The sequence below is a fragment of the Zootoca vivipara genome, chromosome 3 (genome assembly GCF_965207765.1).
Source record: "Zootoca vivipara chromosome 3, rZooViv2.hap1.1, whole genome shotgun sequence".
NCBI classification, from domain to species: domain Eukaryota; kingdom Metazoa; phylum Chordata; class Lepidosauria; order Squamata; family Lacertidae; genus Zootoca; species Zootoca vivipara.
Genome location: NC_142586.1, coordinates 58,071,147 through 58,098,048, shown reverse-complemented (window position 1 = coordinate 58,098,048; position 26,902 = coordinate 58,071,147). Strand labels below are relative to the sequence as shown.

Genomic DNA, 26,902 nt, shown 5'->3' with positions numbered 1-26,902 from the left:
TCCAACTTGAGCTGAACCATTTAAAGAGCTGTGGCAAGTCCCAGAAAGTGCAATTATATTTCCAAGGGCATGGCAGTAATCTTGGAGAAAGCTCTTAATGAATCATAGGCGAGGCACGCTTCTTAGATGAAGCATATGTTTTTTGCTACCATCTTTCACAGCTCCATTTTGTGGCGTGGTGAAATCCAAAGGAAAGCCGCTTAAGGGCACGGCCAAACTATTTTGTATCCACTCCTGAAGTGCATTAACTGAAAGATGGTCTTTGAAATATACTCGGAGTCAAGAGTGAATTTCATGCTCTTTATTCAGCTCATAGTCATCAAGGAGGAGAAGAGAAGACGAATGGCTCTTTTCCCAAAACCATCTGCTTATATACATTATTTACACAATGGGCCTTGCGTGATTGGCTACTTCAGGGCTACACCTGTGGGCCAATTATATTGTGGATTGACTTTTGCCTGCAGCCTGATTGGCTGCTCCTACAGGCCAATCAGGTAGCAGATTCACTTCTGCCAGCCGCCTGATTGGCTGCTCCAGCAGGCCAATCAGGTTGCGGATTCACTTCCACCTGGAGTTGGATTGGGTAGCTCCCGCTGATTCTGAATCCTATTGTTCTAGGATTCAGCTCAGTACATAACAGTCTTAAAACATAAAAAGACAAAAATGACCCTTTATTAAAGCTTAGAGATGCTGTGTATTTTGGACGTGAAACAGACATCTGATTGGAAGGCTGCCTAATGCACTGCTACAGACGTATAATCAGCAGATGCAGCTCTGGGTCACAGCTCTCAGATGAAGTGAACACAAGGCCATTTCTCCTTTGGAGACTTGATCTGGCTTTTGACTTTAAAAATTTGGAACAGGGACGGAATGGATTTTTTTCTTGAATAAAGGACAGCTTAGCTCAACAGTGCAGGGGCCTTGTCTACTGCAATACCCAAAAGCTAAAAACTAATGGCAAAGTCTGCTTTTCAAGGATACAGAAAGGCTGGTTCTACGGGTGACAGTCACAGGCTGGCATTCAAATAAGCTTTACTCAGAGTAAACCTATTGAAATTAACACGGGGTGGAGGGGCTCACAGCCGCCAAGAGGATATTGCTTGTCCCATAGTCAAAGCATTGGATGCCAACAAAAAACAGGTATGGCTCCATCTTTTAATTGCCCAGGCTGCTTCTAGCTTCTAGTTCTGGTTTTTGTTTTTCTGGTTTTTGTATTTCTAACTACCAGACAGTTGTGGAAGGGGGCTCCACCCATTTTCTCTCTGGCACAGAGCCACTTCCTTTGTTACTTTAGTGACCCATACTTTGGGGTCCTTTATGGTCCCTGTCTGGTTAAGACAGCAATTGAATTCCTGCTGGAGCCAGGAATTCAAAGGGACTCAGGCATGCAACCTACCTCCACCTCCAAACACACAACAGTGTGTGTGTGTGTGTGTGTGTGTGTGTGTGTGTGTAGAACCAAAACAGTAGCAATCACTAATGAAAGTACACATGGTATGCACTATGTATAAATATTGTATAGTATTCTGCAGAATGCAAGTTTGAGTTTGTTTTTTTATAAAAAAAAACAGTACAGAATCTATCAAGGGCTTGTACAGACTTTCTAAAAAGACTGCAACTCTCACCACAATAGTTTTTGGGATGCGGAAAATACTGGATACTTTTTACTATGAGAAACTGGGGAGTGGAATTTGATTCACAGTTTTGCTGGGCAATAAATATAAAACTGTGTCATTGTTTTGTGAATTTTCTCATTACTCTGTTGCTGCATTAGATCTTGGCGTTCAAATAAGTACTCTTCAGCCTTCCAACCCAGCTAGCAATTGTGTTCCTTCGTCGCTGAAGTCCTACTCTACGTTTGTGCTATCATAAGAGTTGTCATGGTAATGGTGAACATGAGGTCAGCATCCGTGGCTGGAGTAAAATCCAAATGTCGTTATTCAGACTACTCTTATGTGAAAAACTGCACTAAAGAAAAGAAAAGAAAAGAAAATCATTCAGACTAGACGGAACCTCCCCCGTCTTCTGCCGCCACCAATACTTATAATTTCAAAGAGAGGGAGAAAGGAATTTATAAGTTTATATAAATAGCTAATAAAAGCCAAGAGTGCATATTCTTCAACATTCTACAGATGAAAACAAACATTTGAGCATTAGTAACATCACAGCAAGGGGTCACAACCTGAGTGCCCCACCCCACCCCAGCCTGGTGCATGATTCTGAAGGCTCTTCTTCTAGGGGCGTAGGAAGATAGCGGCAGTGGGGGTGGTGCGCCCCGAGCGGCACGATCCCAGGGGCACCATCGCGGCTGCCCGCCCCCAAAATGCATGCTCCATCCCTGCGCGCAGCGCGTCCTGCCCCCAAAACGCGTGCCACACCCCTGGGGGCAGCGCACCTGCTCTCTGCCGCTGCATGGCATTCCTTTTCCTTGCAGTGGCCTGTCTTGGACTGGCTCCTGAAGTAAAGTCCATGTTTACGAGTGGCTGAGCGTTGCATGCAAAATGCTTATGAGGACACCTTTGCTCCAACATCCTTCCTTTCTTCTTTCCAACAAGAACACACTTCGGGCCAGGGAACTTCAGAATGAAGCAGCAGCAAAAACAAAAAACAAAACAATTTCTTCTTCAAATCACCTCTCCATGGCTCCTCCAAACCTTCAGTATTCCAGACTTGTTGGCAAGTGTAAAACAAGTGTCCTGAATTGTAAGAGGGGTGTATTTGGAGTAGAAACATGGAGGGCATCTCTCCCACACTGCTCTGGTTCAAATTTCCTCTTCCAGTGCAGCTGTTTCTTCCTTCTTCCTTCTTCTCAAAATAGGATCAGGATTCTCCAAATGACCTGTTTATTGAGCATTCATCCTGACTTGTTTGCACAATGCCTGCATGGACCTTATAGGCTGTCCCCTGTTTATTGAGCAATCATTCTGGTTTGTTTGTGCAGGGGTTACATATGACTTCCTGCCAATTTATTGTTGCCCTACACCTTCTAGTGCAGGGCTGGGAAACTCTTCTTGGACCAAGAGCTACATTCTCTTCTGGGGACCCCTGGAGGCTTTGCAAAGTGGTAGACCTACATTTTGGAGGCCCTGAACCTTGACCTGTTATGGGGGCCCCACCAATGAGGTCTGGCTAAATCACTTTTATTTTCTTCCAGGGGGGATGAGAGAAACCAACATAGACAGATCCACTCATCCCTAGTTTTTCTACACACACAACATGCCTCTATCCTCCATGCAGCAGCCAAGCAAGGGGAATTAACACAGTTCAGGGACAATTCCCAATCAGGCTAAAACTCTTGAGAACCGGTGAGGCTGGGGAGAGAATGTGGCATGGGGTGATTGCCATTGGCCCAGAGAGCCATATTTGAAGGGCTGGTGTGACGGATTGGCCTGGTGGGCAAAAGAACTCCAGGGTGCAGAGAGTTAAACCCCAACCTCCTGGATAAATGACGCATTCCATTCCTGAGGGGCGGGACTGCCAGGAGTTTAAAAGGAATGGGAGTCAGTTAATTCGGTGGAGAGGGTTGTGGGAGCGAGGGAGAGTGTGGGTAGGCATAGGAGATCTTAAAGTGTTCTGAGGAGTTTAATTGAATTATATTATCTAGCCATTGTTAAAGGAAACTAAGAATATGATCTAAGAGCCTGTACACATGAAACCATTACGCGTTTAAAAGACCTCTAGTAATAAAGCTTTCTTGAATGTTATATTAAAAAGTGGATGTGCCTAGTTATTCCAGCTGGGTATCAAGACTCACAGAAGTGGTGGCTCAATAGAGGACAAAACTTACCTCGGGAATAGAGGCGACAGTTTGGGTCTTAGAGTTACACTGAGGAGGCTTAGGAGGATAACCTGGGGTGCCACAAAGTTGCCAGAGTGGAAAGGGCAAACTTTTGCAGTGGGGAATCAAACTGAGTGAGACCCTTTACTGTAGGCAAGAGGTTATTCCGTCAAACAGCCTAGAGTTTCTCAAGATACCAGGCCACGTAAGCTGGAAGACTCTCTTTACTAAGAAACCCACAAGTAAAAGGGGTTTATTTTAAGGCGGCAGGAGAAGAGGGAGGGTGGTTTCACCCCTGGATTCCTGTGTCGCATTTTTAGTAATAGAGAGGGAGGACATTTCATCACATAATTGGTGGCAGCGGATCCCCGAAAGTTTAGTGACAACGCCGGGACTGGATTTGTCGCATATTAATTGGTGGCAAAGTCCTTGGGTTCGTCGCAGCTGGCCTAAGTTGCTCCACCCTGTTCTAGTGCATTTTCCCATCACTTTCCTTGCTGCAAAAAGTCTGGTTTTTGTGGGGTGGTTGCACCAGAGTGCTTTAACCCACTTTAATTGCACAAACCTAAATTTGTCATTACATAATTGAATCTCCCCCACAAAATAGTGATAGTCTAAAGGGGACCTTACACATACACATACCCGCATGTAATATATAGATAGTGCCACTGCCTACAATAATTCTTTCATACAAACATTTAATATAATGTTTAATACTGGATCTGTTTGAACTCATTATAGAATAGTTGCAACTCAAAACACATTTAGTTGCATTAACCATCTGGATAGACACCGGGGGTGGGAAGGTAGGATGGAAGGAAAGTAAAGCAATGCTATTTTTGTGTCCACACAAATACACACATCGACGCCAGAGACAAGGTGCATCTGCACTCCCACCACACACATGGAGAGTTAACTTCCAGACAGATTCAAGGATGGGGCTGAAGCATGATTAATTGTACAGTACTGCACGGATATGGGTGCACAATAGCACAGGTTTGTTTGTTTTTATTTTAAAAAATGCTCCAAATCTTTGCAAACTGCAAAACAGAGATAGTAATCTGTCAAGGATAAGCATCAGAAAACAGGAAAACAGATGGAGGATACAAAACCGTTTGCAGGTATCTGTAATTTTGAATAGCGCCGTATCTTGTATAGGACGCTTGACAGCCAAACTACATGTTACACCCAGTTTCATGTTTCTTCAGCAACAGCACCATCCACTGGTGTTTTTCTTGTTGCTGCATTTTTAAAAAAACAAACCTGAAAAGTAGCCCCAGAAGCTGTAGTTGAGTGTGTTAGACCAGTGGTGAAGTAACTGACATTTCCTTCCTGCCATTCGCATCAGCTTAAATCTCACATCCCAAGTCCCACACAACTGTTCCCTCTCCCCCAAACCTGATTTTGGTCTTCTAAGCTAGGCATTCCCCTCTCTTACTTTCTTTTCCATTTTTAAGAAATAGTATAAAAGGCCACATTATAACACTGTGGCGTTTTTTTTTTGTTTGTTTCCTCTATCCATTGTATATCTTCTTGTGTTTGGGTCCATGAATAATATTAGGATGCTAAACCAGAAAGTAGGGTTGCCAGACTCAATAGAGGACAGGACTTCTGTGCCTTTAATTGCCCTGCTCTCTTTTGAGTCTGGAAACCTTAAAGAGAAACCAGCAGACCCTTTGCTTGGAAATTAAACAAAGGGTCTGCTGGTTTCTCTTTAAGGTTTCCAGACTCAAAAGAGAGCAGGGCAATGAAAGGCACAGAAGTCCCGTCCTCTATTGAGTCTGGCAACCCTACCAGAAAGTGAATTAAAAAAAATATATTGATGAGTTTTATTTTTACTGGTGGGACTTCACACATAGCACCAAATGTGGAGGAGGTATCTGACATAAAAGCTGGCATTTACCACGAGCAACAGAATGGAGTCTTCCTCGCCTCTATTAATGATCCTCAGAGAGAGAGAGCAAGGAGTTCTGGTGGAAATCAGAAATGCATTAAGTCATAACTGATTGATTATTATATGCACATGTGTATTAAGGTAAAGAGCAATAGAAACTTCATTAGAAATTACTCACTTTCCTCTATGTGGAGTTTGCTCAGCTGTTGCCAACAAAGTTATTGTTTTACTACCCTCTAAATGAGGACAGAAGCTTTTTAACTTCTGAAAATGTTTTCTCTTTTTAAGGACAGAGTTCATCTTCAGCTTGATGTTTTTTTTGGTCCAAAAAAGCAGAGAACAGCAAATCCTTTTCTCTACAAACAAAATGTGCTACTTCAGTGCTCCCAGTAATTTCCATAGCCTTGCTTAAATTGTTGAAAGTGTGAGAGGTACAGCAGTTGCCAAAAAAACTACACTTGGAAAATATATTACGCTTATATGCATATATTTTGATAGAATGAACTTAATGCTTTCAAAAGATGGCTGTTCAGCATGCTGAAAGCAGTCTCTCTCTCTCTCTCTCTCTCTCTCTCTCTCTCTCTCTCTCTCTCTCTCTCTCTCTCTCTTTATCAGCTTCCCACACACAGCTCTGTAAATGGGACCCCCATCCTGATGCATGGTGACACACTCTGATATTCCACTCTTGGAAAACTGCTTGCTTGGGCTACTCTTGAGGAAAAACCAGCCAAAGCAATCTGGAAAGTATGGCACATTGGAACAACGCAGTCCTGATGGCTCAGCAATGTTTCCTTGCAATGATGTGTGCTTCAATATCTGTACACTTATGAACTCCTGCTGACAGTTGCAAGCTCCATACTTTTCTTCTCAACACCTCCTGTGAATTTAATTCATCTTGCCATCCTTAAATATAACCTAAGGCTGCCACCACTTAATCAACCCCAGCTTCCAATATATTTTAGTGGGTTTTTGTGTGTTTTTTTTTAAAGTGCTTTAACTCTATGTTTGAGTTAGAGTGCCTGTGTTTTCTTCTCTCTCATCCCTGAAGCCCTTCTGGACTCACAGAGTCAGCACTGGACTGCTGGTAGCCAAGCATAGAGGGACATGGAGTGTGTGGTGACAGGAAGAGCCTGAGGAGAGGCAAACCAGTGGCATCTCTTTTTCCAACAGTTACTGTCTGCCGGTCCTTGCGTTTAGTTTGTGGAGCACATCCGCAGCAGGGAAAAGGATTGCTAACTGGGAGTCACACTATGGCATCCTAGGTGAGGGGACTTCAGTCGCTGCAGGTGTTCAATGTAGGAATGAAGTTGAGTCAAGCGTCGGCTGGCTATTCTTACAATGTAGCTGTGCCAGCAATTTTCTTTGGCTTCACAGCCACAATCCTCCTGAAAGCAACACCGAACTTTACATTATAGTGGTGGCGGCCGCCTAGCTGCATGCTGACCCATGGCTTTCCTTGCATCTTTCCTTTATAATGGCACGAGATAGCCACTGTGGGCTGCATGTTCAGAGAAGCAAGGCTGGTAGATGCAGTGTGCAAAGGGGCACAAGAATGGAGACAGGAGGGTGCTGAGGTAAGAGGCTATATTGCAAAAGGAAGAAAGAGGTGGATAGGCCCCAGATTTATGAGTAAACATGCACAGGATTGAAATTTACAAGCAGAGCTGACCAAGTCTGGTATCATGCTAATGGGTCAATTAAACATTCACACAATTGAGCTCTGCAGCTGAAGATCGGCTTTGGGAGAGACTGGGTAGCATAAATAATTGTGTGGAATTTGCTAACATAGCACATCTTCTTAAACACTGACACTGCAGCACTGGCCCCAGATTCAGTGCAGGAGTCTTCCATGAGTTTCATTTTTGTGTGAGTTGGTAAGACTTTTGCCTTGTGAGCCATAGCTCCTCACCTTAGCTAAAGGTTTTGGGAAATCAGCCAAATTATGCAAATCCTTCGTGGTTTGTGTGTATTTCTGCCAATCTGTCCAGCAAGGATGAAGGAAGGAGAGGAGGGTTTTGCCCCAGGATCCTGAAGCAGCAGAGGACCCAAATGACAGAATTCAAGCAGCCAGATCTGGGTTGGCAAAGCCAGAGGAGTTGTTGCCTTATAGAACAGATGAACTGGCACCAAGCAGCTACAGACTGATGATTTTACAGTAAAACTGTTGGCTCTGTCTCTTCCAAGATCTTCTTGGGGCCCTGAGCTTGCCTCCTCCACCTCCAGAGTTTACCAGATGGAAAGGAGGTCTTAGGCTGCCAAAGGGACACTGCATTCCCTGATATATGAATAGGCACATGCCTATCACAGCCATCATTTATGATGTCCTGGTGGTAATGAGAGAAAGATTAGAGTTGGGTTGGAGCTGCTGGGAAATGCCACAGTATCTTGCTCCTTCTCTTCAAACCTTATGTTGAGTCCTGGGTCCAAGCTTGAATGTATTCTATGCTTGCTAAATTGTTGGTTTTTGTTCTATTTGAATTTACTTTGTAAACTGATTTCACTTCCTCACCCCAACACTTTGTACTCGTGTAAGTGAATGATTGTTGTACACAACTTTGGGCAAAGCCCACTGGAATGGTGACACATAAATAAATTCAATCAACCCATCAAATAGTTGAAATATCAAATATACCTTTAAGGTTGGACAGTGTTCTCGAAGCTACCAACATGAGTTTGACCAAACTGTAGGAGGCAGTGGAAGACAGGAGTGCCTGGCGTGTTCTGGTCCATGGGGTCACGAAGAGTTGGACACGACTAAGCGACTAAACAACAACAACCTTTAAGGTACGTTATTTTCTAGAGGAAACGAAGGATCCTCACAATGCCAGCCAATTTTTGTTCTTAAAAATTGCTGAATCCAGCCTTTTGTCATCTGAGTTTCCAGCATGTGAAGAGCTTGTACACCTCATCAACCAAATTTCATATGGGCAGAAGTCATTGTATCAACTTTATAAGAAACAGAAATTTCATCTTTAAATTAAACTGATGGAACACTGCAAAGTTGTCCTACCATCACTGTGGAGCACAACTGGGGAGCATGTGGTTCTCCAGATGTTGTTGGGCAGCAGCTTCCATCATCCCTGGCAATTGGCTAACCTGGCTGGGCTGATGTGAGCTGGAGAACAGCAGCATCTAGAGGGCCACAGGTTCCCTATCCCTGCTGCAGAGCTTTTGCTGCGACTCTGTAATCAGGCAGTGGGAAAGGAAGTGGGGAGAACTGAGAAGTCTTCTGGTCTCTTTTCAGTCCTGCAGTTCTTAAACATTCTTTTAACATGTATTATTAATCTTTTTCATAAGCCTTTCTCTTAGTCCCAAGGTTATGGTGGAGGGGAAGGCCCTATGTGCTCATTCTGTATCCACTTTTTCCAACCCAGAGAGAAAAATAAGATTTTTTCAAAAGGATTAGAAGATGGAAATAAGTTGTGCGTCCACAAAAAAAGGGCACAAGGAATCTTCACTTTCTAGGCTTTGCTAAGTGTAAATGTATTGCACTAAGGGGGAGTGGAAAGAAGGGGGGCAGTGTTGGAATCATGCATTGATTTGAATTTATATTGGCAGATGCTGCATGAGGTGTCATGTTTGTTCAAGTTTTGTTCCACAGCGGTGAGCTGCAGGAATCATAGATGAAGAAAACAGACTTGGTTGGGATGGCTGAAAATGTCTTGGCTAACCTGTAAACACCTCATCCATTTTCCCCATTTGAAATCTCTAATGCCATAGAGGCCCATGGACTCAGCGTCTTCTTAATCAGATACTTATACATATTTAAAATAAGGACCCTTCTAGTCAACCCTGAACAAGATTGGCAAAAATCTTTAGGAAATGGCTTGGTAGCAGCAGTTTCCATCACTATACCAGTTTACAAATCACTTTGTGAACTGCATTCAGATACCCCTACCTATAGCTCTTATCAACAGGGCACCCTGTAAATCAAATGGATTTCTTGATCTCAGTGGAGAACATTTTTAAAACAAGGAAGCCATTTAATAACCCTAGGGGTGGATTCACGTGTGCGGAATATTGCATTAGATTTCCTTCTGTCACATTTTCTAATGTTCCTTCTACACTGCAATAACCTTTGTATTATGGAACTGTGGCTTTTGGACCAATATACCTGCACGTCATGCTAAATTTCATTCACACCAGTGACACAATAATGAACATCATCGGACAGCATCACTACTCCCACTCTTTTTGCACATGCATGCACCACGATCCCCCCATGAAAACAGCAAGAAAGAAGTGGACGTCATTATACTGCCCCAAATTTTATTCCCACAATATTCTTACATGATGCTTGTTGTACTTCACTGATTGCCTATGCATACATTTGCAATAGGATAATATATACTAAAGATGTGCTGAGGAACAAAGGAATCATATGTATACCGTCCTCAGCCAAACATCTTTGTGTGCCCTGTACCCTGACATGCTGACAAATACGTGAATGCCAGATATGCATAATTGTAACTCCTGATTTTTTAGGTGTAGGGAAGCTGCCATTCCATCTTGTGCCCATTGGAATAGATGCACTACATTTCCTTGTGGGTCATTTTGAAGGCCAGGATAGGCAGGTGAGATCTCACTGATTCAGCAGAAATTCTGCACCAGCTGAAGCTTCTGAACTGTCTTCAAGAGGCAGTCCTATGTATACCGTGTTTCAGTAATCCAGTTTAGATGTTACCAGAGCATAGACAACAGATGTTAGGCTATGCCTGTCCAGGCAGGGGTGCAGCTGGGCCACCAGCTGAAGCTGATGGAAGGCACTCTGCACCACGAAGGCCACCCGGACCTCAAGTGACAGCAGAAGTTATGCACCTGCTCCTTCAGATGGAGTGTAACCTCAACAAGAGAAGGCAACCTCCCAGCCATCTGGTATGTAGAACCACCCAAGAGCAGTGCTCAGTCTGATCTAGACTGAGCTTCAGTTTGTTGGCTCTCATCCAGTCCATTATCAAGGCAAGACAGTGGCCCAGCAGCACACCCACTGCCCCACCAGAATATTGGCCACACTGCTTAGTTCTAATGGGAACTGAAGCCTAACAATATCTAGAGGCTGCAGGTTCCCCATTCCTGTGCTAAACCCTAATTTCCTGTATCGGGGAAGGGCCGTGGTTTAGTGGTGGAGGATCTGCTTGCATACAGAAGGCTGCAGGTTCAATCCCTAACATCTCCAGGCACGGCTGGGAAAGATGCCTGCTTGAAACCCCAGAGAAACACTGCCAATCAGTGTTAACACAACTGAGCTAGATAGATTGTTGGGCTGACTGTGTATAAGGCAGCTTCCTATGTTGACCAGCAGAGATCAGTTCAAGGTCCAGGCACCGTTTATAGACATGTAGAAAGCTGAATCAATGCTCACGACACCTAGAACAAAACTTTGTCTCAAAGCACTTCAAGAGCAGATAATGTGCTTCTAATCCAGGGGTCAGCAACCTTTTCCAGCCATGGGCCAGTCCACTGTCCCCCAGACCATGCGGTGGGCCGGACTATATATTTGGGGGGGGGGGGTGACAACGACAACAACGAATGAATTCCTATGCCCTACAAATAACCCAGAGATGCATTTAAAATAAAAGCACACATTCTACTCATGTAAAAACACACTGATTCCCGGACCGTCTGTGGGCCGGATTGAGAATGTGATTGGGCCACATCCGGCCCTTGGGCCTTAGGTTGCCTACCCCTGTTCTAATCCATCTATTCAAATGAGGAGGGATGGTTGAGCTGTGATGCACATTATATGGAGCTTTTATAACAGCTTTCAGGGAGGCTTTGTCTTTTAGTGGACACTTACTGTAACATGAGCACTATTTTACTGTGGTGGGAAGTGCTCTAGATCTTCCATTAAATGCTGCATATGCAGCAGATGCCTGCTTTGGTGTGGCATCTGCTGCAAAGCCTTTCATTCCCATTTTTGCATGTGTTACCTTGCTCAGTGGGCTTGTTTGAAACAATACCCAGTGCCTTTTGTAATTCTGGTTTTTAAAGTGGGAGGAAGAAAATTAAAAGTCTGCTTATTCTTTCCAAGCTTAAGTCTAACTCTATCTTCCAATTGGAATAATTGCAGCCTACCTGTCGGCCAACCTCCGCTTTGCAAATCAATATGCAGTCCACATCTGATAACTTAACACACAGGAGCTAGAGACACATAGAGAGGCTGAATATTGTTCCATCTCAAAGGTGGCAGGTGGCTGCATTGCAATGTTATGTTATGTACATGGGAGATGTGTTTACACAACATTTTTACCAGGGGGTTTACAGCTAAACTATTGCTGTGAGTCCCACTGCAAATGCTTGCATTTTCTCAAGGCTGAATGTCAATTCCAATGCCATGAAGGCTGGCAACATAAACCCCATAAATTCCTCACAGGCAGCCACAGTGCCTGGAGACAGGCAGTCAAGTCATGTATCCACAGCAGTGACCAGAAGAGGAATGACAGTTGGGAGGAGCACAGAGAGAAGAAACACCTTGGTGCACCTGTAGCAGCTAAAACCAAACACCTTCATCTGCCCCAGCTGCAATAAAACATCTCTCTCCTGTATCGGTCTCTATAGTCACAGCAGGCACTGTAACTCCATTGTCCCTCAAGACAGATGGATGCCAACAACAAAATGCTTATTTTACTGAATGCGCATCCACTAGGGAAATGAATAACTGAGCCTTGTAAAAACTTGGTGGCTCTTTGTGGTATCCTGTTTATTTATTATTGCATTTATACCCCACCTTTCTTCCAAGGTAGCACACCTGGTTCTCCTTCAGTCTCCATTTTATCCTCACAACGACCTTGTGAGGTAGATTGAACTGAGAGACCCAGTGTGCATGATTGACAGAGTGTGGGTTTGAACCTAGTCTGAGACTCTAACCATTACACCACACACTTTTGTACCTGGTTCCTTTATTTATCCTTTCTCTGTGTGTGCTTTGCCATGATTCATCTGAAGCTTCAAGTTCTCTACTAGGAAAAATGTATAAATGATGTTTGTTTTTTATGGGGAATTTGCAGGAGGTGAGCATTTACCCTATTTTCTTGCACAGAGGTTATAAGTCTTCCTGTTAATCAATTTTTTAACCTGCACTTTTCAGCACATTCACTGTCACTTTCGTAACTGCATTTTTTTTTATTTGTTGTGACAGAATGCATCAATCCACCTTAATTGTGAAAACCTAAATTTTCAGTATTGGGATGAATGCTTAATAAACAGGTGCTCTGGAGGAGCCCAAAGCTTCCTGACCAAATGTGGTGCCCTTCACAACCCAATCTTTCTGCAAGTAGATCCAACATAATAAAAGTTGCTAAAAATAAACCACAAAAAATTACAACATTAAAAGTAAAACAGTAGTACAAGTGAAACATGAAAAAGTTATCCAAAGGGGCAAAATAAAGATTAAGGCTGCATACACACAACATTTTATTCCAGAATCATTGGAGACTGAGTAGTTCTTTTTTCTATATAGGCCACCCACAATCTACATCTATTGCACATTTTTTAGCCTGAAAAGAGCTTTCTTGAGAAACTGGTTTCGTTCTGAAAATAAAAGCTCATTGCAGATTGATGCAGCAATACCCTGCAGTGTGCCTATTGGAAACAGATGTTGGTGGTCCTGGCAATGGGCCATCTTTGTTCCACATCTGCTCAATGACATTGTGGGTGGGCATATACCAAGGTCACAATCACCACTTCCTTCTTCATTCACCTGGGACGTTTGCAGGGAGGAAAAGACATGGATAAAGGGGAGCATTTTCAAATGCATATCAAGTAACCACACCCAACCTCGTGGACAGTAGGATCTAGGATCAATCTAGACTGAAAGCAGCATGTTGAGGACGAACAATTTTGGATTGGGGAAAAACAAACAAACTACATTTGGTTAGTGTGCATGCAGCCAAGGCAACCAAGAAAACCTAAAAGGACAGTGGCTGCAAAGCTCATCTCCTTCTCCTCTTTTCAGTCTTTACAGCAATGTACTACAACCTCCCACTCTTTCAGGCCAGAACTGGCTCCCAATCTTTTCTCCAATTAAATTATAGCAACATTTTGTTCATAGGCTTCACACAGTCAATCACCATCATGTCGACAGATTTCAAACACATCCATATATCTGCTGGAGAAACCAAGTGCCTGGTTATTTATATTGTGTGAAGAGAGGACTGTTATCAGGCCACTGGATACAATTCATTGTTTCTGTGAGTGATGACAAGCTTCCTTCCTGTACTTAACATCTGATTAATGTTTGACATATTTTAATGAGAGCATCGAGTAGTCATGAAGAGGAAATAAAGAGGGCCTTGTCGTGGTCCTCTTCGGAAAGGACAAGATTGAGAAAATGCACGGCAGAATGCTGGAGACAGAGGAATATCAGTGAAAAATAACTGTATGACATGCCTCCCAATGACTAATTTGCAACTCATTATTTAGAAACTATGGAAAGACTAAGGCTTGGTTCAGACACCCACTGGCTCTATAAAAGTGGTCATGGGAATTGGGATGGGAGCAAGGGCTGCTGGTGGGCTTGCAGCCTGGTGGAGACAGTATGGAGGCATTAGTAATATAAACCACGGCTTCCATGTGTGACCCAAACATGTGGCTGCTGTGACTTCTGCAGTTATGGAGGCTCTTTTTGGGATAGCCTGGGTTGTGTAAATGTTAGTGGCTGTCCCTAAAATCACCATGTAGAGGCCTCAATTCCTACAGTCAGCACCACTGTAGGATCTCCACCAAGCTGTGAGCTTGCCAACAGTCCTGTGCACTCAACAGCTGTGTGAAATAGACTTCAGATTGTCTTATACAAATGGGTGTGATTCCAAGATGGGAAACATGCCTCCATGGCTGGCTTCCTGATCTTGGTCAAAGCCTGCTTTCTTCTCCTTCCCACACTGTTCTACCTGCTGCTTTCCTTTGTCCTTGTTCCATCCCCTTTTGGTTGGACATTCAACTAAGAGCGTGGCCTGGAATGGCTTCTGCCTCTAGACCTAGCATTGCTCTCCATCCTGATCAGGGCCGTCCTGCCCGGCGCCCTGGCGCCGTGGTGCGACGGATCCCTCCGGTGCCCCGCCCCCACCCTGTTTCCCAGTGCGGCGGGCGGGCAGGCGCAGCTGCACTGCGCCACCCAGCCTGTCGTAGGGCCGGCCCTGGGCCAGGGGGCGCTGCCCGCCCCCTGCTGCAACGCCCCTGCACGCGGCGGAGGCGGCCCCAGGCCCGCGCGCCTCCGGAGAGCGGCCTGAAGCTGCTGAACAGCGGAGGCGCACCTGGGGCAGCCTCAGCCGCACCTCTCAGCGGGCACAGCGGCGCCCCCGGTGGCCTGGCGCCCTGCGCCACCGGGGGCGGGCCTAGAGCCAGCCCTGATCCTGATGCAAGTCCCAATCCAGTCAAGATCTGCAGCTCTATCTCTCTGCATGCTTAAATGCCTGTGGACTGGATTTGGCAATTGGGAAGTCCTAGTACAGTGGTACCTCGGTTTATGAACACAATTGGTTCCGGAAGTCTGTTCATAAACTGAAGCGTTCATAAACTGAAGTGAACTTTCCCATTGAAAGTAATGGAAAGTGAATTAATCCGTTCCAGACGGTCCGCGGAGTAAGCGTTCATAAACTGAAGCAAACTTTCCCATTGAAAGTAATGGAAAGTGGATTAATCCGTTCCAGATGGGTCCACGGAGTACTTAAACTGAAGCGTTCATAAACTGAAGCATGGGTGTAATTGGTTCCGGAAGTCTGTTCATAAACTGAAGCGTTCATAAACTGAAGCAAACTTTCCCATTGAAAGTAATGGAAAATGAATTAATCCGTTTCAGATGGGTCCGCGGCGTTCATAAACCGAAAATTCATAAACCGAGGTGTTCATAAACCGAGGTTCCACTGTATACTGGAACAGGCGGCCACCCCTTGCATGGAGCATCTGCTCCAAAGTGAATGCTACACTTGCAAAACTTTGAAGCAGATGTAGCCAACTTGGTGCCCTCCCAATGTTTTGGGTGATGATTCCCATCATTTCTGACCGTTGGCCACAACCTCTGGTGGGCACCTCCTTGGCTACCTCTTCAGAAGAATGAGACAGCAGGACACCATTGCTTAACCATAAGTTAAAGAAGTATGAGGCCCTGTTTTCTCAGCAGGCACCCTTAGCAACTTGATAACAAATTCTCCCCCTGCCGTTCAAATCAAGATCTGCCATATAACCAACTACATATACTCCTCTGTCTGTATTAGCTTGTCTATCTTTACTAGGGGTGTGAGGGTGAGGGGTTCAATTAGAAACAACTTTGGGAATAGAGCATTCCCACTTTGCATTGTTCATTTTTTCCTCCCACCATACAACATTGACCCATCTAGTGGAACCTCGACTTACATACGGCTCTACTTACGTATGATTCCAGTTACGACCTTCAGTAGGTGCTTTGACTTATGAACTTTCCTCTAGACACGAGCAGAGGCCTTGCCAGCAGCCTGGAGCTCGCCCGGACGGCTGTGGAGCAGCGCTGGAGCCTCCACCGCTGGGGAGAGGCCTCCGGTTTGCCAGAGCTCACCCTGCTGGCTGCGGAGCAGTGCTGAGGCCTCTTCTGCCGGGGAGAGGGCCCCCATCCCACCCCCAAAGCTGTGGAAGAGGTGCTGCCTGCAAGAGGCACAGCAGGGCACACTGCAGCCCCAAACCCTGCCGAGGAACTAACCTGAGGAAGTCCAGAGAACAACCTGGCCTGGTATGAAAAAAAGCGACCCTGGCCAAAGTGAATCAGCTCTTTACTGATTACTGGCTTGTAGCCAGGTAAGCCCACCCACCCTTAGTGCATATAAGAAAAAAAATGTTAATTTTTTTCATCTACAATACTTTCTTATTAATTTCATAGTACAGCCCATTGATTATTGCCTTCATTTTATGGATCTATGGTCTCGTTAGACAGTAAAATCCATGTTAAATTGCTGTTTTAGGGGGAGCTTTTCATCGTCTAGAATCATTTCCATTACTTTCTATGGAAAAGTGTGCCTCTACTTATGTACGTTTCTAGTTATGACTGGACCTCCGGAACAGATTATGGTTGTAAGTAGAGGTTCCACTGTACATACTTCATTCCTGATAAACAAAAAGGGTAAGTGGTAATGAAACTGATGGTATCATAGAAATGTATAAAATCCTGGCTGTGGGAATAACAACCCTGGGCTAAAAATAAATATCGCTTCCTAAATGGCCCATATACTGCCCACTAACTGTCAGAAAATAATGCCTTATCATTCAGCATTTGTAGGAGAGCACAAAATATGGTCTGAAGCTCAACATCAAAAAAACCAAGATCATGGCCACTGGTCCCATCACCTCCTGGCAAATAGAAAGGGAATAAATGGAGGCAGTGAGAGATTATACTTTCTTGGGTTCCATGATCACTGCAGATGGTGACAGCAGTCACGAAATTAAAAGATGCCTGCTTCTTGGGAGAAAAGCAACGACAAACCTAGACAGCATCTTAAAAAGCAGAGACATCACCTTGCCAACAAAGGTCCGTATAGTTAAAGCCATGGTTTCCCCAGTAGTGATGTATGGAAGTGAGAGCTGGACCATAAAGAAGGCTGATTGCCGAAGAATTGATGCTTTTGAATTATGGTGCTGGAGGAGACTCTTGAGAGTCCCATGGACTGCAAGAAGATCAAACCTATCCATTCTGAAGGAAATCAGCCCTGAGTGCTCAGTGGAAGGACAGATCGTGAAGCTGAGGCTCCAATACTTTGGCCACCTCATGAGAAGAGAAGACTCCCTGGAAAAGACCCTGATGCTGGGATGGAGGGCACAAGGAGAAGGGGATGACAGAGGATGAGATGGTTGGACAGTGTTCTGGAAGCTACCAACATGAGTCTGACCAAACTGCGGGAGGCAGTGGAAGACAGGAGTGCCTGGCGTGCTCTGGTCCATGGGGTCACAAACAGTCGGACACGACTAAATGACTAAACAACAACAACAAGCAAAGTGCAAATGATCTGTTACCCTTCCTCTCCTTTCCTCTGGGCTGGGTGGAAAGCTTAGAATGAATGAGTGATTTCCCCCCTTCTATTCTTCTTATTTGTCTACAGCAGGACTGTGGCCTTCTAGATGTTGTCAGACTCCAACTTCCATCATCCCCAACCATAATGGCCAATAGTTAGGGATGATATGAGTTGCAGTTGAACTTCTGAAGAGCCGCAGGTTCTTCAGCCCTGGCTTATAGCTTCTAAATATCATTGCTTGCACCACAAAAAAATAACACAAGATGAGATGAATTAGCAGAGGAATCACGTCCTCCAATACTGCTTCAATTGACATGACTGCATCTTAAGATGTAGGGGACCCAATTAGCTGTCCCAACTATGGCAGAGGGATGGCTGGTTGGGACAAGAGAAGGAGCCTTCTTGGTGGCTGCATCCAAGTTATGGAATATCTTGCCCTGCAAGGTTTGCTTGACTCCTTCCCTTGCCATTTCCTGCCATTTAATAAAAACTTTCCTGTTCCAGCAAGTTTCCCCCCAACCCTCTTTAGGGCTTTTATCTGCTGAGCCTGTTTCAGTTCTTATATTGTGCATGCTCTCTCTCTCTCTCTCTCTCTCTCTCTCTCTCTCTCTCTCTCTCTCTGTGTGTGTGTGTGTGTGTGTGTGTGTGCGTGCTGTTCTAAGCCATGTTAATGCATTAGTGGGATATACATCTTTTGCAGAAATAGAGACACTATTGCATATGTACACAGAGTGATGATTCGTTCCCAGTTGAGAATGCTTATTTGGGAAAGGACAGCCCCCCCATGCCAATTCTGTTACGCTGCAGGTCTTATAACAAGACTTGTAGTTCTGTAACCCATTGTGAAATAATAGGCTTATTTAGACAAGCTCACAGGTTGTTACTGCGAGGCAAGTAGGAACTTTCTATCATAACAACCCTCTGTTGCTGCTGCTGTTTTTTCTGAAAGCAGCAGCCACCAACATTGTATATAAAGCACACTTAAAATACATGTAGGTAGATACACACACACACACACACACACACACAGAGAGAGAGAGAGAGAGAGAGAGAGAGAGAGAGAGAGAGAGAGAGAGAGAGAGAGAACAGATACAGAATGCAAGGAAGAAACTGGAGTAGTCTAATCTTTCCTAAATATGGTGCAGTCTGAAAGATTCAGGTGCTTTAGAAATATTTACATGCAACTTTTCCATAATGCAGTCTTTTGCCATTCTGAAATTATTATTATTGTAAACCAGGTATGGAGAAATTGTTGCGGGACTCCAACTCCCATCAACCCCAGCCAGCATGACCAATGCCCAGGGGTGATGGGAGCTGGAGTCCAACTGGTCCCCACTCCCATGTTGTAAACCAAACACAGCAGAAAACTATGGAAAATTAATTCAGCCCTTACAAGGAGAATTAATATAGTGCAGGTGGTAGGAAACAAAATAAAGCCTTGACTGTCCTTGTGAGGCAAAAGCTAGTGCAAATGAGAAAGAAAAACCTAGAAGGATTCTGAGCAGTATTCAGATTTTGTGAAATCAGTCCTCCCTGGTCCACTTTTCAGGCTGCATCTTCTCAGCATTATCTCTCTCCTGCTTCCTTGCCCTGAACAAGACTTGATTATGTGCTGGATCTTACCCGGTGACCCTAGCTGACTTCCTTTTCCACACAGAGCAATGGCAGGATAATTAGTCAAAACCAGGATGATGGCTTGCCTAGCCAAGTTCATTTTTCTACTTTGACCCTACAGCTAGTCTCTCCTGGCTGACAATTGCCATTCTGCAGAAGGGACAGCGCCAGATACTGTACGCTGCCTCAGCTTACAAATGCAATATGAGGCAAAGAGATGTAGACATTATTGCTGTACATGTTATAGGTCCAGTAAGAGAGGGAGAGAGGGAGAGAGAGGGAGAGAGGGAGAGAGGGAGAGAGAGAGAGAGAGAGAATCCTAATCCATTCCATTCCCCACTAAAAACATATAAAGATGCATAGGTAAATACCATTTGTTTTGCCTCAAATCAGTCACCTAGGGCAGCTAGCTGTCTCTGCCTCTTGATGTCTTGCATTTGAGCTGGATTCCACCCCCCACCCACCCACCCTTGTGCAGATCAAAGGATCTAATCATGTGAACACAGCAGAACCAAAAGTGCTCAAACTTACCTGAGGCATGGACAACATGGGAAGCTTGTTCTCGAGTTCCTCTGACCTTGATGAAAGTTCCTCCCAGAAATCACATTCATATTCTTGTGCCTTCACCAGACCCAGTTCGAACCACATAAACTTGGAAGTGAAATCTCACTGATTTCAAGGGAGCAGCATTCCAAGCAAGTGAGCTTCGTATCAAAGGACAACTCTTAGCAATTTGACACGGACCTATAGAAAGCAATCTGGGAATCTCCTATTGGTGCACCTAACTGAGGTGGATATACATACCAGATTTTGTTTTATGGGACTGTTTTCTTTTTAATAGTTGGAAGTATCCCTGAGTGAGGCAGAGTAGGGTATGTGCTTTCCAAATTAATAAAATCAATATGTTGTCCCTGCATAATTTTTTTTCCAAAACACTTCTCTCTTCCTCTTTTTTTTTTTAAAAAATGAATGCTTTTTTGTAATACATAAATGCAACAATGGCACTTCAGTTTAACCTTCTACTGCCATGACTTGCAGTAACACCAAGAAGCAATATTTTAACATACAGGTATTTTTCCACCTTCAAAATTTTACTTCTGGGCCAGGGAGTGGGAAGAGAAAGAGAGAGCTGAGGGAAGGTCACAAAAAAACAATGAAGGCCATCTGCTCACAGCTGTGAAACAATGAATACAGTTCCACCTCCTAAGTAGCTGCTTCTAATTATGAAATTCACTATACTTTCCTCTCTAGAATAATATGGAAAAAAAGACCCTGGAAAAGAGTGACACTATGGCACTGGATAGGAAACTGCCTAGAAGCACTCCCCCCCACCCCTAATGCCACAGGCCAGGAAATAATATCTGCTCCAAAGCTAACAAACTTAAAATGTGCCATTTCCATACCTCTTCCCTCACACACGCCAGTTCGATCCAGGCTGAGGCCTCTGAAAGATATGCTGCAAGAAGCAGGCGCTTGGGAGGCACATGCTGTAGCAGCACTGTTCTGACATTTGCTAAGCACCAGAGTCCCTCAAGTGACTGGGAGCTAAGCCATTGACGTCACTGAACAATAGGCAAAATATTTCCTCCTCCTCCATAGCCCTGAACTGTAAACACCAAGCCTGAACACAGCAGGCTGAACATTTGGGGAGAGGTGGGAGAAAGAGAATGTGAGAAGCTCTCAAGCGATGCTGCCTGAAAATAAGCAGCTGCTACTGCTGCCGCACAACAAGCGTCTTCATCTCCATTCTCCCTCCCTCCCTCTCTCTCTCTCTCTCTGTGTGTGTGTGTGTGTGTGTGTGTGTTGTGTGATTTATGCTGTAAGATTGTTGGGACAGACTTGATTTCACAGCCCAAAGTAATAGGTTGTAAGGAAAAACAACATCCCTCTTTACATATATTTCTTTTTTAAAAAAAGAAGAAGAACCTGTCCCCATTGCTCTCATCGGTCCACGTGCCTCAAGTTAAGTCCCAGGGATGCATTTCCTGAAAGAATTAAATTATCTTCCTTTTCAACCAGTGGATATAAGAGGATGTTGAAGAAGCAAGCCAGAGCAAGGGGACAAAGGGGCAGAGAGCAGGAGGGGAAGGAAAGAGGGAAAGAAACAGACGGAGTCTCCCTTCAACAGTTAGGAATCTGCCTTGTGCTGCATCAGGCCATTGGTCCATGTAGTTCAGTACTGTCTGCACTGACTGGCAGCAGATCTCCAGGATTTCAGACAGAGTTTTCTCTCAGTGCTACCTGGGAGTGCCAGAGATTGAACCCGGGGCCTTTTGCACGCACAGCAGATGCTCCAACACTGAGCTGCAGTCCTTCCCTTCCTCTAATGTTCAAATCCGACAAGGGAAATGGTGTGTGTTCCATCCTATTAGACCTTTCTGTGACCTTCAGCTCCACTCATCACAAGGTGTTTTCAGTGCAACTGTGAAACCCAGCAAGCATTGTAAGACTAATCTTCAGCGGTAACTTCTGCAGGACAGTCCCAGACAGTTGCAGTGCACTCTCTTTGTTTCCCCAGCTTCTTCAAATTGAAGAGCATGGGGAATATTTCTCCTGCATTTTTAAAGCATTCTCCATCAATTAATAAGAAAAGGAAATTGCATTCAAAAATTATCAGAGCGGGAGAGAGAGGGTTAGTGAAATTCTTGTGGGTGGAGTGCAGAGTTTCTTGTAACACTTTGCTTCCTTTCAAGATGTTTGTGGGTGTTCTTTCTGAGGGGGTAAGTATGAGATGGTGCTAGTGAGGATGTATCATTATTTAGAGGCTAGGCAGGAGGTAAGAGCAGGGCCGGCTCTAGGTAGCCCCCTGGTGGCGCGGTGTGGCAGGGTGCCGCGCGGAAACCATGCTGCGCCCTGCGAGGGTGGGGGCGCCGGAGTGATCTCCGCCCCTCAGCACCAGGGCGCGCGACCTGCTCAAGACTGCCCTGGGTAAGATGAAGATCTGCTGGCAGATCTATGGATGATTTGCAGTAGATCCGCAAAGGCTTAACAATTAGGGTTGCCATACATCTTGAATTTCCTGGACATATCCGGAATACTGTAGTTGGTAGCATTGTTTGAGTTGAAATTGGCAAAATGTCTGGGAAAATCCGAATGTATGGCAACCCATGTTGGTAGTGTCAGTTTTGCCAAATAGGAAAAACTGATTTCATTCACATTTTGGATTTTTGTTTCATAATTTGGTTATTCAGTCTTAGCTAAACTCAGGGCTTTCCCCACCCCCAGCCAGAGCTCACCAAAGCTCAGCTCCAACACCTCTCAGGATTTTGTTCAAAGTTCCACACAAAACATTCACCTTCATAGCATAGAAAACTTCAGTCCCTATAACAAATAGTATTTTATGCTAGTATTTTATGAGGGATTCAGGCACATACCAGGAAACTGGTGCTTTGTCACCCCAGCACACTTTATAAAAGAAACAGAGCTTTCTGCAGGTAGGAAAGTGACATGGAAATGCATGGGAAGCTATGGAAAGAATGAATGATTCATGGGAAGACATATTAAACATACTGTAGGCAAATCAGGATGAATGCTCACTGTCATATAACTTCCCCACAAGCAAATTAGGATGAATGATCAGTAAGGCAAGCCCTACGTGTGTGTGTGTGTGTGTGTGTGTGTGTGTGTGTGTTCACGCCTGATGCAGGCTGTTTTGCAAGTCTGTAGCAGCTGCAACTAGCACCCATTATAATACAATTGGCCACAAAATGAGCCATTGGTTGCTGTGCTGAGTGAGTCTTAAGCTTTAGAAACTATTCTTCTGTTAAGTAGAAGAACAAAAGTTTGTGTGTGTGTGTGTGTGTGTTTTCTTCTAAGCTACTCATGTCTGCCAGAAAAAAATTGAAGATAGAAGCAAACCAAGAAGTTGTCTTAGCTCTCCAAACCAAAATGCAAACCACATCATTAGATTATACACAGAGGAGGATAAAATGGTATGGTGGTGAATATAATGTCACTGTGACTTTGAAGAAACATTGCTGGAACAACTGCCCTTCCTTATGCATGAAGAGAAAGACAAACACTCGGTTTAAGCCAATGGAAAATCATAATAACCATATTTTACATTTTAATTGGATTATCTCCAACTAATTTTTTTAAAAGGTCATGGAAAGTAATTACTGTGAATTGTGGAGAAGTCTCCAAAATGAGGATATTAGGAAGCATATTAGGAAGTACCTAGGAAGGCCCCTAAGGAGTATTTGAGTAGGAAAAAACTTAACAGAAAACAGAATATTAACTCAAAATGAAATGCACCGCCATGTGCACAAGAAGTAACTAGAAAAATATGTTGCTATCTAGACCACGTGGCTCTGTAAAGTTCCATGAAGTAAATCAATGGCCTATTTTCAAAGCTGGGTTAAACAGGAATTTGCCAAGTCATGCATCCATATAACAGAAGAACCTGACTAGAAGAGGAAATGAGTTAAAGCATCCTTTTAGAGCTCTTTTCCTGCCACTTACCCAGCGACTAGCTGTGCTATCTTTCCACTCAGCAGATGCATCAGTCATCTTTCTTTAATATCAGATACTCTCTATCACCCTCTCTGATTAGTTCCTCTGCTAGCTGCTGCTTTGATAGAGTGGAAAATATTAGACTGCATCACAAGTTAAGGTGAGAAGTTCAAGAGAAACAAGATTTCATCTCTTGCTGCCTTTTGGTTCTATATAGAACATGCAGGCTGCCAGCCAGCTGTGTATGCGGCATATTGTCAGGTTAGGTTTTAGTAGGTGTGTGTCACAACCGGTGCTCATATGGAGAGCTTATACGTGATTTGAGAAAATCCACATGGTATGTAGCTGTCAAACATCATAGCCCATTCCATTAAACTAGTGTCCCGTGGCAATTTTCCTAAAATGTGCCATTTAAACTGGCCCTAACACAGCTACTCTTCCACAATTTGATATCTTGAAACATGGCTAACAATACCTGACACATCATGGCAAGCGCTTTTAGGTGCCCATTTATTATAAGTAGTCCAGCTAAGGGACTTGCTGTTGATGCTTGAGCTGTTCCTCTGCCTTGTTTTTAAGAGGATCTCCCCACTTGAAACCCTTGAGCTGAATTCTGCAAAGATCTAAGTTCTAGGCTGCGTTGGCATATTTGTATATATGTGCAGTGCCCTCTTCTGGGGAGGGGAATGAATTTAGCTATGCGCAAAATCAGGGCAATGCTGGCATTTCAGAAAACAAGTTTCACCTCTGGCACATGGAGCAATTTAGAAGCAGTTACCGGTACTTGCACGGACAGGCTGATGAATGAGAATTTTGCACAACTGTGTTAGATTGGGGGGAGGGGCGGGAAGAGACTGTAATCCAGATAACTTTGTGTCCATTAGGGTTTCTTCTTCCTTCTCTCTCTTTTAAACCTCCCACCACATCATGCTCCTTCCCTAAGGAAAAGTGAATCTGTCCATTTCTGTCCTAAGGAAAAGTGAATCTGTCCATGGCTTGCTTCAGTTTCTCATTTGAATCTATAGTCTTCAGCTCAGTTCAACACAATGCAGCACCAGGTTGCTGTTTTTAAAGCCCTCATGAAAACCCATCAGCATTTTAGTGTGCATTTCTCCTCAATATAGATATTTTTGCAAAGCATTTTCTGTAACATAACGCGTTTTGTATGTTATTTCCCCATATCTATGCATTTTAATGTGCATCTCCCCCCCCCCCCCCGATACATCCATTATTTGGTCGGAGAACTGCATTGCAAAATTTGAAGAAGCACGAACTACAAAGCATTTTGCTTCACATTTTGTTTTGGAACCAAGGCAAAATAAGTAGTAGTCAGAATCCCGCTCCACATATAGAACTCATCATACAGCCCCACTCAGTTGCACAGTATATCATCATCTGAGGCAGGATATTAAAAAAAACATAAAAGCAGCTGCCACTGTGCATCTTTATCCTGTGGGTGAGCCCAGCTTGACAGACATAGTTGACAGGGACTTCTTAATTGACAGAGATACTGACACACACACACACACACACCCAGTGATCTGAATGCAGTTTCCATCGTCATATTGCCTCTCCCTCATGCTTCAGGCAGCCTGTGTGCCTTTATTATTTATTTAAGCACTTCATGTACTTTCATTCAAATAAACATTAATTGATTGCTTTGAGTTCTTGTGGTGCGTTTGGCTGCACAGGAGCTCCACAGAAGCCGCTCAAGGGTGGATACACTTATATGTAAGTATGTTTCAACAGAGCTGAGCTTATTAAGGTAAACTGTGTCTTCGCAGAAAGCCTTCAGGGCTTTAGGCTACCCATCCCCACCTCTCATGCCTTCACAGGAGTGTTGAATATTTCCTCCTCAAAGCGCTATTCGGGCCCATGATATTTTGCCTCCTGAGGCGAAGAGAAAGACGGGCGGTCTCTCTCTCTCTCTCTCTCTCTCTCTCTCTCTCTCTCTCTCTCACACACACACACACACACACACACACACACACACACTCCACATGCAGAAGCTGGATCTTATTTCAGCACTGGTGACCGAACAGAGTCCTCCGCTGTGCCTGAGAGCAGAAGCCTGGCTCAGGGGGTGCAGCCAGGGCAGGCCAAGGCACAGCAATTGGTTGCTGGAAACCACAGGAGGGGAGAGTGCTCTTGTGCATGAATCCTACTTGTAGGTTTTCCACAGGCATCTAGCTGGCCCCTGTGAGAACAGGATGCTGAACTAGATGGGCTACTGGCCTGATCCACCAGGCTCTTCTTATCTTCTTATCTGGCACCCACAGTTCAACACCTTGCAGATACTTCCAGCCTCCTTCCCTTGAGCATCCTTTGCCTGAGAGGCAGAACTCACTCTACCTAGTATGTAGTAGGTTCCAACCTGGCTCCTCAGTCTCCTAGCTTGCCCTAACCAGGAAAGCTTAGAAGGCCATGCTGTCATTGGGTCCAGGTACATTTCTCAGCTAACTTAGGCTACCTGTTTTTCTTCTTCCCTTCCCTCATTTCTTTGTGAAGGGAGAGAGGGCTCTCCACCTGCCAGTCTCCTAAATCTCTGGCCTCAATGACTCCTCCCTCCACCTTGGGAGGTGGCCCATCTTCTGTCCCATGGCCTGACCATAGCCCTCTCCAACTCAACATGCTGCCAACTTAAGGGTATGCAGTACCAGCACCTCTTTTTTGTTGTTAAAAAGTGTGGCACTTGCTGTAACAATTTCATGGTGAGTACTGGCACCTATTTTTGGGGGGGGGAGGGGAGCTCTGCTGCTGAGCTCCAGGGGCGATTTGTCTGTGTCTGATGCTGCAGAAGAGGTGGGCCAGCGGTGGTCCTTATCATAATCACCTTATCGTTCAGTTGTAAAACTGCTGCAGAGATGGGGTTCTTAACATCAGAGCTGGCAGCCTATCAGAACTGTGCACAGACATCTTCCCCTGCTTATGGAACTGATTTTTACTGAGCTTGATCTAGATGCTATACTCCTATTAATGCAGCCCAGAATTGCATTGGCCCAGAATTGCATTTTAGCTGCTAAATCACACTGTTGACTCATGTCAAGTTTGTGGTCTACCAAGACTCCTAGATCCTTTTCACATGTACTGCTCTCAAGCCAGGTGTCACCTATCCTGTATTTGTGTCTTTCATTTTTTTTTTTGCCCAAGTGTAGTACTTTACATTTCTCCCTGTTAAAATTCATCTCGTTT

The 26,902-nt window shown here is 44.5% G+C and overlaps 1 protein-coding gene across 6 annotated transcripts in view; it reads right to left on the bottom strand.

Annotated features, from left to right (window-relative positions):
- The window catches only part of PDE7B (phosphodiesterase 7B), a 231,494-nt gene that overhangs the window by 152,863 nt on the left and 51,729 nt on the right, over window positions 1–26,902 (bottom strand). The window contains exons 1-2 of one of the 6 annotated variants that reach the window (XM_060272704.2): window positions 20,662–20,778; window positions 19,790–19,962 (exon numbers count right to left, since the gene is read on the bottom strand). The exons of the other annotated variants lie outside the window; for them this stretch is intronic. Coding sequence (XP_060128687.1) covers window positions 19,790–19,906 — 117 coding nt within the window. The 5' untranslated portion in view covers window positions 19,907–19,962; window positions 20,662–20,778. Of the gene's footprint in view, window positions 1–19,789; window positions 19,963–20,661; window positions 20,779–26,902 lie in introns of those variants that run through there. 6 annotated transcript variants of the gene reach the window in all.